This window comes from Catharus ustulatus, chromosome 15, assembly GCF_009819885.2.
Source record: "Catharus ustulatus isolate bCatUst1 chromosome 15, bCatUst1.pri.v2, whole genome shotgun sequence".
In the NCBI taxonomy this organism is placed as follows: domain Eukaryota; kingdom Metazoa; phylum Chordata; class Aves; order Passeriformes; family Turdidae; genus Catharus; species Catharus ustulatus.
In genome coordinates, this window is record NC_046235.1 from 8,865,003 (window position 1) to 8,879,996 (window position 14,994).

Below are 14,994 nucleotides of genomic sequence, written 5' to 3' on the forward strand. Positions count from 1 at the left end.
GCTTGGCCAGTAACCTGCCTCTGTGCATGGTGCAGCACTTTGATAAAACCATGTGTACAATCATATATCAAACAGTGATCACACGGCGAGGAACAAGGACGGCAGGGCAGAACTATGAAAAGTGAACCAGATGAGGTTGTTAATCCTGGGAAAAGGGTCAGTAAGTGACAAAACACACAACAGCAGCATGATCCCTGCCTGGATGATGAGGAAAGTAATATGGGAGTGGAAGGATAAAGGAAGTTTCACCCTCTGCATCTACTCTGGTGAGACTGAGGCTGTGTTAGATAATTTTTTTTAATATATCATGCAAAGTTTTTGGCCTTAAAAGCTATGAATCTGCTCAACCAGTGGAAAAAAAGATGAAGAACACGTAAAAGGAGAAGCAATTCAAAGCAACCATGAGGTGCCTGTGAAAGCAGAGAGACCATTCACAGCAGCTGTCCTTAGATGAAGGCAGATTTTGAAAGGAAAATAAAAGTTTAGTAGTTACCCACTTGGAAATACAAGGAGAGAAAACATGAAAGAAGAGTAAAACTGCAGATAAAATATTCTGGACTGTATGTAATAAAACAAGATCTGGCTCAGGATCCTACCGTATCATGCCTCTGACTTTATATTAAGACTCAAGTATTTTAACTGTAATTTTGCCCATTTTTAACAAAAAGTTATTTTTGCTTCATGAAAATATTGCATTTGCTTCAAAAGTTCCTCAGAAAGACAGAATATGACTGAAAAGTTAAAAAAAACCCAAACCCAAACAACACAAAGTTTGGGTCCAATTTTCATTCAGAAATGGCCTCTGGTTTTGCAAGACCACAAGGAAGCCACAGGAACTCCTGCAATTCTTCATTCCCAGCTCACATAAAATGAAAATTATACTTTTTAGACCCCTAACTACATGAATTGAACATGCACAGAGAATCACAGAAACGTTTAGGTTGGAAAAGTTCCCTAAAACCATTAAGCCCAACTGTTCACCCAGCACCACCAAGGCCACCACTGAACCCTGTTGTCAAGTGCTCAAATCTACACATTTGTTTAATCGTTGATGGTGACTCAACATGCGTCTAAGACTGTCAGCCATTCTAGGATTTCACCAATATTTGTATTCGTTCTTCACTGACATAATTTTGTGTTTTCAAGTAACCCAAAATACTATTATTTGTGCATATGAAATTGCTTCAGTGAACACTGCTGGTGCAGATCAAATAATTTTTTGAGAAATGGTATTTGCCTGGTTTATGCGCTAGTGAGTCACTTATACATACTTATAAATATTTAAATATTCTAATCCTGCAAGAGTGTGTGTAGACATTTGATATGGTTTGTACATCACCTCTGAAGCACTACTTCACATGGCAATTTCTTGCACTTAAAACCAAGATTAACAAATCAATACAACCTGAAAAACATTTTAAGATCAACCGTACATTGTCTTCTAGTGAGTTTTCCTTGCAATTTGTAGACAATAGATTTTCAATAACAACTTGTAATTAAATCACTTTCTCTTATTCAGTCGTTGCATATTAAGACTGTTGACATTTTACAGATAGTATCTTTGGAAATGAGAGCTATGAATGAGGGGGAATGAAAGATCCTGGGTTTAGATTAGATATTAGGAAGAAATTCTTTCCTGTGAGCGTGGTGAGGCCCTGGCACAGGTTGCCCAGAGAAGCTGTGGATGCCCCATCCCTGGAAATGCTCAAGGTTGGATAGGGCTTGGAGCAGCCTATTCTAGTGGAAGACGTCCCTATGGCAGGGGTTAGGACAAGATGAGGTTAAAGTCCCTCCCAACCCAAACAATTCTGTGCTTCCCTATTGGAAAAAATACTGGAGTTTGGTAATTGACATTTGAGTGAGCGGGTTCTGACATGGAAACAGCCAAACCAAAGTGTCAGGTACACTCCCTGGCTTTCCATGAAAATGTCTTGCCTCTATTCTTGACATGAAATGACAATCATTCTAACTACATCTTGAAACCACAATCATTCTTACCACATCTATGTTTACTATTAATTCTGCTAACATTTTATTTGAGGAGGTTCTCTCAATTGAAGTAATAATGCCAAAATATATCTAGTGGGTACAGTACAAAGCTGAGCAGCAGCCCTGATTAAATGAATTAATGTCTGATCTGAACATGGAAACATTTCTCTTTTTAGCCCAAGGCAAAATCATGTCCCTCTCTCCACTGGCAAGCATGCATCCACATACAACATAATTATTCTTGATCTGAGCACTTTAAACTTTTTCTATGGAACCACATTTCAGCTTTTGAAGCCTTTTTTGCTTAGATTAAACTTGTCTTTCTACAAATTAATTCTGATTATTTTTTCTTCTGAGAAGATATCTTTTGCTTTGTTCAAAATGCAGCAAAACAATTGAGACTACACAACAGACCTGATTCTAACAGCTGTTTTGTGGAACTGCAAACAATTGATGGAGCCATGAGATGTATTTTAGACTTGAAGTGCAAAAAGGTTTTCACAATGAAAAGAGTTTTAAAAGAGAGACAGAAAAACAAATCAACTTTTTTCTTTGCAGAATGCATTTCTTTGATAGCAAGGGAGGAAAAAAAGACTAAAAGAAAGAAAAATCCAAGAAAGTAAATTTTTAACATTCAAGAAATAGCTGCCCACTAAAATGCAGTACAGATGAACTCACTGTGATTTCCTCAGCTGAGGCATCCTACCAGACAAAAATTACATTTCCAGGTGCAGAAGGATTATTCCTAGTGCTCAAGCACACATCTTACACTGCATTTATGAGCGAGGCAAGGAGTTAGGTGTTTCTGGAAACGATCTAAAGTCAAAACATATTGAGCAGGGAAATTTCAGGAGCTGATTAAAGGCATCTCCATCCTCGAGCACACGCCCAGAGTTCAGCCCTGCCCACTCACAAGTCTTTGGGCACTCTCCCCTGTGCTGAGCTGCTGTGTTTGCCTCCAACACAACCAGTTCCATCCTCAAAATGCCTAAAAACCCAGTGTGGTGTCAGGGCTCTGCTACGGGAATGCTGGTGACAAAGTGCTGTTGCAATGACTTGGGCGCTTGTTGGGTTTTTCTGTCATCCCCGTTTAGCCACCTGGCACTTCTTGCAGGAATCAAAGTGAATTGTTTTCATTTTCTGCTTTTTCCCTTGATTTTTAAATCTTTTTAGTTTTGTTTCTGCTATAAGATTGCATTATTAGATTAGATTAATATACTAATAATTATTATAATAACATTAACAATAATAACAACAATATTACTACTACTGCTACCACTTCTACTACCACTATCACTACTACTACTAATAAATGTCCAATAACTTGCTTTCATCTTCAGTAACACATCTCTACACCATTCCTCAAGGCAATCAAGAATAGGCTGCTTTGGTCAACTACAGGAAATCTCATTTCTTTCCTGAGCAGCTCCTCTAACACTGCATCAAACCAAAAGCAGAGGCCGTCGCTCCCCTGCTTGCTCAGCTGCGTTTGAAGTTGGGATATCACATCGCTCACAGAAGAAGAAATCAATGCTGGTAAGCTAATGAATTATTTCCAAGTTTGTACCAATATCTGCAGGAACATGAAAGAGAAAACACATACTAGGGAGATGACAGCAGGACAGGCAGAGCATGGGGCACAAACTGTCAATATTTCAGACTATGATTTGATTCTGTAGGTAACTTGCTACAACATTGCTTAAGAAAACACTGCAAGCAAAACATTTTATCTCACAATATACTTGTCCAATATAATTATCTGGGTTTGAACAATTCAGCTGGAAGGAAACAGCAAAAAATGACTGTAGTGCTGTGCCATCAACAGCTTCATGAATTTGTGAACAGATACTTCATCTGAACACAGATTTTACAGGTGCAACTGCTGCTGGAACACCTGGTTTGCCACACGTATGTAGAGTGCATATATACACACACACCCACACAGAGATAGCAAATAGGGGTATTTGCTTTCTTCAAACAGTATTCATTTTCCATTATCACCTTGTTTATTATGAGACCACAGAGTTGGATATGCTGATATATCTACCAAGAACAGATACCCTGCCTGAAAGCTTCCTCCTCACTTCACATCTTTCTCTCCCACCCTGACCCCACAGGCCCCTTTTCAGAAATGTTTCATTTCCTGATTCTCAGTGTAGAGCTTTGCTCTTTCCCAGTCAGCACCAATTCCCACAATTTTGGGACAATTAAAAGTTCTGCCCTAAAGTAGTTTCTAGTGAATCAGAAATATGCACAACTCAAAAATAAATCTGTCTTTTTATACTCCACACTTCTCTATGAGTAAGCCTCTGGATGATGGTGGAGGAATCAGGAATGGATTGCTTCCTTCTCCACACCACATGGCTGTGGGGAATACAACTCCTGGAGATTTTAGGATCACTGCAGTAAATCTGGAGGCAGCCCAACACTGCTTCTCTGCATTGGTGGTGATTTACCTGACACCCATGCCCAGCCCAGGCTCTCAAACTCATTTTTTCACCCAGTTCATTCAAATTCAGTCTGGTCTGCTGGTCCCTGGTGGTGGTGTTGGGGGAGCCCCAGGGCCCGGGGCTGACATCATCCAACCTGTATCCAGCATTTCCCTGACCTCCTGCTGAAAGTATATGCATCTCATTTTCATATTTCTTCCTTGTGCTTTTTTGGTTAATATTAAGGACCTATTTAAAGGGAAGATTTGACCTAAAACAGAATCAGGGAGGAAAGGAAAACATCATGTTATACTCTTTAACTGGAGTTAAGAGAAGGGCACATTAATCCTGAAGCTGCTGCTGCATTCATTCCTGCATGAAAAACGTCTCTACTTGTCTTCTTTAGATAGCAATATATCCATAGATGACATGCCTCTCACCTTACAGAAACAGCAATTTTCTGTCTACATGTAACTTATATGCAATAGACCATGGCAAATAATGACTGGACTGAAAAATAACAATTTAGTATTTTTCTTCCAAACTTCCTTTGTAGGTTGTTTTGGTCCAGCTATGACATCAGGAAAGTACTTTAATGGGCCATGATCTAGAATTTAAGGGGATTTTATTGTTGGTTTAATAACTCCCTATTAGCTAGACAGTGTTGACAGGATAAAGGCATTTTAACTGAATGCATCTTTTCCCTCTCCCTCAATCATCTGTATTACAAATTGACCTTTCCATACTGATGACGATGATGACGATGATAATGATAATACAGATCTAGAAGATTACAGAGACTTTTTTTCTTAAGTTGGGCTTTCACATCTGCCAATCTGCCACTTGTTCATTAGGGAAGACAACAGGAATGCCAGAAGTGTCAGCCTAATTATAATGACCTCCAGTCAGATACAGTGCCAGAAGTTATATCCAAAACCCACACATCTGAGCATTCTTAAAAGTATGACTCAGATGAGTGATAGGCTTGCCAACTCACCAGACTATCTCCATGCTGATGAATTAGATGCACGCACTGCTTTAGCTCTTATGACAACTAAGACTTTCATTTATTAATCATGTATTGAATCTTTGTGACAACTTAAAGAAAAGACAACAGACAAATAATCTTTCTAGTGCTCTATTTTTGGCAGGTGAAAAATCTCAAGATCATAATATCATAATTTTTTTTTTTAAATTATGATCCAGAGACTCCTTATCTAATGAAAATTTATTAATGAGGAATTAGAAGACACCTACAAGTGGTTCTTACCAGAGTTGCCAGTAGAGTGCTTCATCTTTCTCATGCACTACTTGTGGATGATTAAGGCAATTTGGAGAGTTGACACTTTAATCCTGTGTTAACAGATATTTCTAGTCATCTCATAGATGCAAGAAAACTCTTAACAGTTTTATTCTTGGGGTTAAGGAACAAAACAACTTCAGAAAATCAAAAGAAAGATGGTAGGTTTATAAGGAAGCCCACTATTTCTGTCCATAATCCAAAACTGTGCATTAAAATGCGTATGAAAATTATTAGCATGGGTAGAAGTGATGACACAAAAAAGCACCTATTAGATGTAGTGCTTGTCCTGGTAAAACCACATTTCAGAAAATGTAAGACTCTGGATTTCTCTCATCCATGCACTTTTAATTTATTTACAGATGATCAACACGATGGGGAAGAAAAATAACCTTTGGGTCCCTGAGGGTCTTGGAGAGAAAAGATGGGTCAAGGGAAAGCAAGAGGCATACATGGAGTGAGAGGAAGAGGCCATGTGTGGCTCTGTGAGTTACTACAAGGCTACAAGACTCTAAAATGAAATGCAACTTCTAACACAGGACAAGAATGTCAAATTGGGAAGCTCTTCACATTATCAAGGTCATTTTCAAACCTTTCCAATACTGTGACACTCTACCAGAGCACAGAGCACCAAAACAGATGTGACAGAGTTTTTGTGAGGATAAATTATATTGAGACTTTCTGATGTCACTGAATTCTGGTAATTATGTTACTCATCAGCTTGCTGAGCAGTCGTGCCCATATTTTGCTGCCAGCCTGTGGCAGCCACAATTCATGGTGTGGGTGAACTTCAAGCTACAAAAAGATCTCTCTAATAGGCAAAAAACGGGGGAAATGTGCAGGATGCTGTACCTTTAAACAGTAAATTCTGCAGCAGCAAAATTCTGACATAACAAAACAGAAATCTTATAAACAAAATTTTCATAAACAAAAGTGTGCCCTTAAGTGTTTGAAGTATTTTTGAGTTTTCTTCCTACATAATTTAATAAAGAGAAAAAAAAATATTTTAACCAGGTACTAAATTTGCTTCCAGATTCCCCAAAATTTCAGAAGTTGCAAGTAATTAACTTTGGTTTTAAATTAAAAGCTGGTGACACATTAGTGGCTCTTGATAAAAGTTGGGATTCTGGGAAGACCGAAAATGGAGAAGTCAGTCTGGTTTTCAGCTTCAGATGGTGAGCAATTCTGTTCAGATACAAAATTCCTTGGACAAACAATCATTGTTTGACCTTGTGTTTTGTTATGATGGTTTTGCAGTTTATCAATACTATTGCTATTAATTGGTTAATATTTTGTACTTGTCTAATTTTCATTGCCTACTTAAAATTCACTGAACCAAAGCCCATAAGTAATAATTCTTGGAATTTAGGTTTAAGTGGATGTGACTTTGAGAACCCGTTGATCCAAATATGCTCCCAAATAACTGCATGTCAAGCCTTTATAGCTGAGTTAATACACTTTATGCCTTCTTAATGTATGAGATTTTATGTTTTGCTGTATATCTGCTGTGCTGAGTTAAATGCATGTGTGGCTCAAACAGGACCATGGTGACAGCTGGGGCTAATCTTAAAGCTTTAAATAGCCTTCCAGTATTTAAAGGCAGCCTACAGGTGAGCTAAAGAGGACTTTTGACAAGGGTATGGTATGACAGGACAAGGGGGAATGGTTTCCAACTGACAGAGCACTGGGCAAGATTGGATATTTTATGGAGAAATTCTTCCCTGTGAGGGTGGTGGGGCCCTGGCACAGGCTGCCCAGAGAAGCTGTGGCTGCCCCATCCCTGGAAATATTGAAAGCCAGATTGGACGGGGCTTGGAGTGGAGTCTAGTGCCAGTGTCCTTGCCCATGGCAGGGGATGGAACCTGATAATCTTTAAGGTCCCTTCCAAACCAAACCATTCTGTGATTATTATCTAAATTGAGTTTTTTTAATGAAAAGCTGTAAATCAAGAAAACAGATATTACCATCTTAGAACAAAATCCTGCTTAAGAGGTAACCAGCTTGTTATTGGCCCTTTCCCTGCACTCAACAGTCAATGGTTGAATCCTGCTTAATTTTTAGCTATGTCTTAATCACACCCAAGTTCTCTGTAGCTCACTATCCTGATTACTGAATAACCCTGCCCATTTCTCTTTTTCTTTATTATCCCAAAGGAATGAGCAACAATACAACTTTCTATTACCCAGATGAAGGAGACAGTGTGGGCCTTTTCCAGGGACAGACTTCAATGAATGCTTAACTTAAAGCTACAACATAAATTTATGAAGATAAATGGGATAATGCAAGTATTTATTACATCCCATTGTTTAAGTAGCTCTGTGATCCCCAGATGCTTGCACAGGATGCTGATATTTGTATCACGATTGCACACTTTTAATACACTCATTAACACGGAAACAAAATGTACAAAACATAATTCCCACGCAAAATATTCAGTAAACACCTTTCCCACAGCAAACTTATCACAGCACCTTTGGACAGGTTTCTATCTTATTTCTTTAGGGTTAATCAAACGACATACTCAGGTCTACAGACCTTGGCCAGGCCACCATCTCTCCCTTGCCATCAACAAGAAGCACGACAAAACACAGAAAATGATAAACCTCACACACCTGTACCAAAACTCCTGCTTCATGCTTACACTGTGGAGAACAGAAACATTTGGAAACAAGCCTTCTAAAGTGTTTTCATGGCATTAAAGACAAAAAAGGGATCATCTTCACTGACCACGTCTAGGAAGACAACAGTGCCCTCACAGATATTCACATGCCTCAAACACACGGGACAGGCCAAAGCAGGGACTCACGGAAGGCTGTGTAGAGCTCCTGCAGGGTCAGACGGCCATCGTTATTGTAATCATCAAACTGGAGAAGGTCCTCAAGTGTACAACCCAGTAAATCATCTTCCAGGTCCTCCTTCTTCGTTAGCTGCAGCAAAGAGAACAAGTAACCTTACATGTAATCTAACACTACACACTCCTCACCTGGTAGTTTTTCCATGAAACAGCCTTTGGGGACACAGATAAATGGATAGACAGATTATCATATCTATCATTACATATTTTCTTTCTATCAAGTTATTCATATTCCTGCAGCACTTAGTGGACCAGGGACTGAAGAGCCCCTTCTTTTACCCACAGCACAGAAATACATTTTCATTTTGAAAATGGACTGAAAAATATTCAACAGGGAAAAACAAAAGTGTGCTCCTCCTTTCTCCTCTGTAAGTAAGGAAAAACTTGTATTCCCTGATTTTAGGTCTAGAACAGGCAACTACTCAACATTGATGTGCTTTTCCAACCCTTTACAGTTTGCTTCTTGTGCTTTTTCAACATATCATTTGGGTCCTCTAAATTTACTGTAGAACATGAAGAAAACTGTTGCATCTTCCAGACAGGAAAGCTGTTGTATCTTCCCCTCCCTGTAGGCAAGGGACTCTTATTTACTATTCCAGTCTTGACCCATTATGTTGAAGCACTTTAAAGTAATAATGCTAAAAAATGACCCTTCACCTAGCAAGTAAAAAATATTCAATAAAAGTGAGATCAACCATAACTTCCAAGATGAATCCTCTAAAGATGGAAATTTCCCTCTGTCTACCCTTTGTATAGAAAATTGATAAACTTTCCGTAAGACTGACAAGTTTTTACTAGTCCTTTTGATTTAACATCAGGAAAAAAAATTGTGGAAAACACTTCAGCTGTGACACACTTACTTGATTTATAAATCTGACTTTAAAATACATTAAAGATTTAAATGGAAAAAAAATTCCAATTACCACCATTGTTAATAGACTTCTATATCCTATCCATGGTTGCAAAACTACATGGGAACTTCAGTGCTGGGTCCAGAGGGAAAATACTGGATAGGGTCTACCAGCAGACAGAAGGCAAACTAGCTCTAAATAGAAGGGGACGGGCCATCTGTTGCCATTGTTTTGCTCAAAGCAATTCTGTTGTGGAGAACAAACAAACGGGTGCTGCATTGATGAAAGACCATCCCCCCTGGAGAGACTCTCCTTTGGGGTGAATCGTTCTGCAATGAGCCTCCTAAAGATCCACTTTCAGGTCTTAAAAATTACTTTTTACTGCAGCAATGCATGTTACCTGCCTTGAGTTTTTGCTTGCAGACAAGGTTATAGTGCTCGGGAGACTATTTTTCTTTTAAATAAAACAAAGCAAAGGCACAGCACCAGGTCATCCAGAGCAGTCTGAGGAAACAAGATCTCACTGCATCATGTTCAGCCCAGCTTCCTCTGCCCACAGGCAATGAAACTGCCAACCTTGAGGGAAATTTAAAGTTGCAGAGAGCTTAAAAATAGAGAGCTAATGCAAATCAATTACAAATCTACCTGCGAAAGAGGAAAGAATAGTTCTGTTTAGACTATAACCTCGGTTATTAAAAATTGTTCATTACCTGAAAAAAATGTCCCTTGAAACCTGCATGGATAAACCAGCCTTGTAAGAGCACATAGAAATCACCTTGTTAAAGAGAAAAACATAGAATTGGCATGCTACAAATAAACTGTGAATCCTTCTGCTGTGAGAGCCCAGAGCTGCCCTACAGATGTGTCCCTAGTTTGGCTAGCACTCAGCCATGCTGCCACTAAGGTGCCCAAGACCAGAGCCACTCAGCTCATGATTAAAGGCACTCATGGCTTATCTTAACTGTGCATTAATCAGCATTATTTTGTGATCTCACTGTAAACTCATCCATGCTGGTGGCCAGATTGTATGGAGAATGGTTGGGTGAGAGGGCTCCTGGCTGAGACTGAACTTATTCTGGTCTATCAAACTGCCGTGGGCTCCAGATGTTCAGGCACATTTACTGATTTTGATAACAGTGAGAAGAATTAAAATAAGAGTAGCCAATGTCTTTGCATGCACTTGTCAGAAAGACCTGGGCTCCAGGCACATCTGCAAACAAACCCAGAGGAACTTCAAGGCAGACCTTATAGCACTGTCTGTGCTGCTTTGCAGTAACAATTGCTTGCAGGCTGCCAAACCTTTATTTCCATGAAAGTTTTAAAATCCCAATAAAATAAGTTTCATGAAAAAAGGACAAAAAAATTAAGAGAGTAGAACAGACACTTAGACGCCACTATGTAATAGCTGGCTTTGAATTCAGATAAAAGTGTTTTCTTATAGCTACCATGTCTTTATGAAAAAATCATTGCCTTCAGAGGAAATATTGCATGCATTCATAGCCCCGAGATCTAAGGGAATTTATGCTGACACTTTGCATTGTGTGGAAAGGATCAAGCATCCTGCCAACAGCCTGAGGACGAAAATGCAGCACAAACTGTCCTGGAGAGGAGTGAGCTCAGAGTGGAGCAGGCTCATGCCTGCAACACACTCTGTGCTCCCTGGGAAGCAAGAGTGCAGATGAGACACTCAAGGGTGAATTTACTCCGAACAACCTGGTCTAGTGGCAGGTGTCCCTGCCTATGACAGGGGTTGGAATGAGATAAGCTTTAAGGTCCCTTCCCACCCAAACTATTTCATAACTCCAAGAAGGAACAGCTTTGGAAACTGGAATAGGTCCCAGATAGGACTGGCTTCCAATGGGCTCTTAAAAGGCATTTGTTTCTAATTCTTCTCACGGATGGCATAATGGAATGGAAAAGACATATTACAGGACTGTTTTCCCAGGTCTGCACATGCAAAGAGCAAGCTGAGGACATAGATAAAGTGCCCAGGATGGCTATTCGGTTCACTTCACCAATGAGATGAATTCCAACAGCACAGCATGCCTGAAATTAGAAATAAGCTTTTTCAAGCTCTTATCTTTTCTATCAATTTGTGCTAATCAACATTTCAGCATCTGCTCAGGGATTTTAGGACAATAAACCTGTTGGAAAACATTCTAACTTTGCTGTCACATTACACTAATGCACAGTTCAGAAGGCAGGGACAAGAACAGAGAGATTTCTGCCTAACTTACATGCACTTAAAAAAATCTAAATTAATTCTCCCCAAGCCAGCTAACCGGCAATACTTCAGAAGATGCCAGATAGCAGAGCAAGGATTATTATCTATTTTGAGCAGTATGGATGGGGCTGGAAAACTGCCATTTTTTTTTGGTTTGGAGATGAGCTTCAAATGTTTGAGACAACACTGACTCCTGGGAGATGCAGAGAGACTCATTGCCTCTGCTATATTTTCCTCCTTTACCTGCAGCTGACTGGAAAGGTACAAATGACCATTCCCACGAGTGCTGCTGTATTACATTCAATTCACACTTTGAATGAAAATCCACTTCATAATTACATTTTCACTGAACAATAAACCTACCTGAGCCAGTTCAGAGCTGCTGAGATGCCCATCACTGTTCAAATCCAAGTGCTTAAACAGCTCTTCAATTAGGAAGCGCTTCTGGGCTGCTCTGTCCTTGGCCAGGCTGCTCGGCGGGCTCTGCCGGCGAGCCTGCCAGTCCAGCAGGATGCTCTTGAGCTGGCTGTAGTCTGCCATTGTGCAGGTGTCACCTGAGAGATAAGACAGCATTACGGGACCATGTGCGTTTACCTTGATCGTTTCAAAGGACTGAGGTCCTAAAGGGAAAAATTAGGCACATATGGCTGCATATTCAGCTTCACTCAGCTCAGCACTTGAGGAGATCCTGCAGTCATCACCTTTTGTAATAGCTGGCAGCTTTTCTAAATCCTGCTGTCAGGATACTCTCCAGCATGTTACCTTCCAGATTTTATAGGGCTTCAGTTACAGACTTCCACACTCAGTTTTGTAACTCCCACAAATATTAAATCAGTTCTATGCTTTCTTTTCTAGATGAATAAATTTATTCCATAAAGTAAAAAATAAACCTGGGGAAGCTGATGTTTAGGAAGTTCCACTAATGTAAATGGCAGCTCAGAGTATCACCCTATATCAAACATGGGGCTGATCTCAAGGACTCCTTAGAGGCAGCCTGGGGCGGTAGAGTCAGAGGAAGGACAGTGAGGAGCACAGTGCTGTGGGGAGCTCCTGCAGCTATGGTGTCATTAGTGCCTGCTCTCATCACCCCGCTGCAGGCTGAAATAAACACTGTCCTGCCACTGACCAGGGAAAAAGATTATTATCAGGGAAAAGCCCTCAAGCCACTCTCCCTGAAGTGACTCTGGCTTGGCTGAAGAAATCAGATTGAACCCTCCTGACCTGAAAGCTCACACTGTACCTGCAGCATCCAGCTCTCCCACAGCCCTTCTCCTCAAGGAAATGTATCCACATGCCCAAAGTGGTATAAGATATTATTACCCTTTTCTGCTCATCTATTGTCTGGCAGAACTCAGAAGAACGAGAAATGGCAACTATCTTTTTGTGTAAATCTGCTTGCTTTAGTGCAGAGCACAGTGGCTGGTGCCTTGCAGGAGCCTTGGAGCAGACCCTGGAGCACCCTCAGTCTTCAGCTGCTCCACACTCTGTGGGTATCAACCATATCCCACCAACAGCATGAACAGGTTCAGCTGCTCCCCTTAGAAGTCCTTATGTCTATAATGTAATTTCCCTACAGTGTAAATAGCCTCACTCTTTGCAATACTTGTTTTAAAACAAGCTTTTTTCTTTTAAATCCCATCACTGACCCTGTTGGATTAAATAAAAAATTTAATCTTAAATCTAAGAGATTTAATCTCTTAAATCTAAGAGAACATGGCTCCACCTCAGTTTAAGGGACAATACCCTTGTAGATCAGCTCCCCAAAGACTAAACATTAATCCTCTGAAAAATAACAGAAGATTCTGGCACGGTGACAACTAATGTTCCTGTCCTTTTCTTGCTCAGCTGCAACATTTTGGACCTCTTGGTCCCACTCCAACCAAAACCCAATTAAAATTCCAGGTGGAAAGCATTTCTCTGATAGCAAACCCATCTACTGTCAAGTTTTTTTTTTTCACCCTTCATATTTTGTGCTCACATCTTCAAAAGCATCATGACTTGAGAAGGTGAGAGAGGACACAGAAGCAGAACATATGCTCACCATTCAGGTCAGTGCCCTCCTGCTACATGAACAAGAACTGCAAGACAAGGCTTATTTCCCACCCTGAACTCAGTCCCATCTAGTTTGGAGAGTTTGTTGCTGCTCAAGGATATTAAGCAGCTGATAAATTTTTCGTTCCCACTAAACAAACTCCAAAAACCACTGGGTCCCACTTGGGATCAGTCTTGTTTAACAGAAAAACAAGGCTATTCAGCTACTATTAATTGTGTTTATTATTCTTGGCTTCTTTATTCCCAACCATGTCATTTGATGGTTTGTGAAGGCAGTATGAATTCTTTTTTCATTCAATCATCAGCTTAAGAGAAAACCTGATTATTGTATCCATTTAATCAAGCTATTCTGTTGTAAATACTGTTTTAACTACTGCAATATTTTTTCTCCGAGCTGGAATTTTATTTTCAGTCAAAAGTTAGTCCCAGAAATGTATCTAGGGCTAATGAGGACACAGAAAGTGATTAAATTTTCCTCCACTTCTGTTTCTCCTTTGTGGTTTCCATTAGTGAGCACCAGCACAGCTACAGGCAACACACACGGTGTCAGTCACCCAGGTGGGCTGACGCACTGCTGACACTGAGCTGGTCTATAGGTGTTGGGGTTTTCCCCCCCTTTTTTCTCTCTCTGGAATTTTCCCCATTGTGATGCTAAGAAAACTTGTTGGCTACACCCTAGCTCGTGGATGGCTAGTGACAAAAGAGAGGTGAGGGAAAACACGGCGAGTCCTGGAGGGGACGGAGGTGAGGGGAGCTGCTCTCGCTCGCTGGGGAGCCGGAGGAAGACGGCCTGTGCTGCGACCTACCGCACCCCGCCATGCCAACACCAGGAGCCACGTTCTCTGCGGTCAGACACTGCACTGCTGCCTTCCTCAGTCCACTCTGCCTCCTCCGAGCACGCAGCCGAGCGCCGCGACCCACACGGTGAGCGGGGAGTCCCTCCTCCACACCCACATGGTGAGCTGGTGAGCGGGCAGTCCCTCCACACCCACACGGTGAGCGGGCAGTCTCTCCTCCATACCCACACGGTGAGAGGGCAGTTCCTCTTCCATACCCACACGGTGAGCGGGCAGTCCCTCCTCCACACCCACACGGTGAGCGGGCAGTCCCTCCTCCATACCCACACGGTGAGCGGGCAGAGTGGGCAGTCCCTCCTCCATACCCACACGGTGAGCAGGCAGTCCCTCCTCCACACCCACACAGTGAGCGGGCAGTTCCTCCTCCATCCCTCTCCCACCTGGGACACCACTGCCATCACCCCAATCCCCCTTCAAGTGTGTGGGACCTGCCCTGCC

At 41.1% G+C, this 14,994-nt stretch overlaps 1 protein-coding gene across 3 annotated transcripts in view; it reads right to left on the bottom strand.

Moving 5' to 3' along the window:
* Positions 1–14,994, bottom strand: part of FSTL4 (follistatin like 4) — a 228,175-nt gene that overhangs the window by 97,325 nt on the left and 115,856 nt on the right. For all 3 annotated transcript variants that reach the window (XM_033073108.1, XM_042779742.1, XM_033073109.2), the window contains exons 5-6: positions 12,011–12,201; positions 8,525–8,645 (exon numbers count right to left, since the gene is read on the bottom strand). In XM_033073108.1, coding sequence (XP_032928999.1) covers positions 8,525–8,645; positions 12,011–12,201 — 312 coding nt within the window. The remainder of the gene's footprint in view (positions 1–8,524; positions 8,646–12,010; positions 12,202–14,994) is intronic.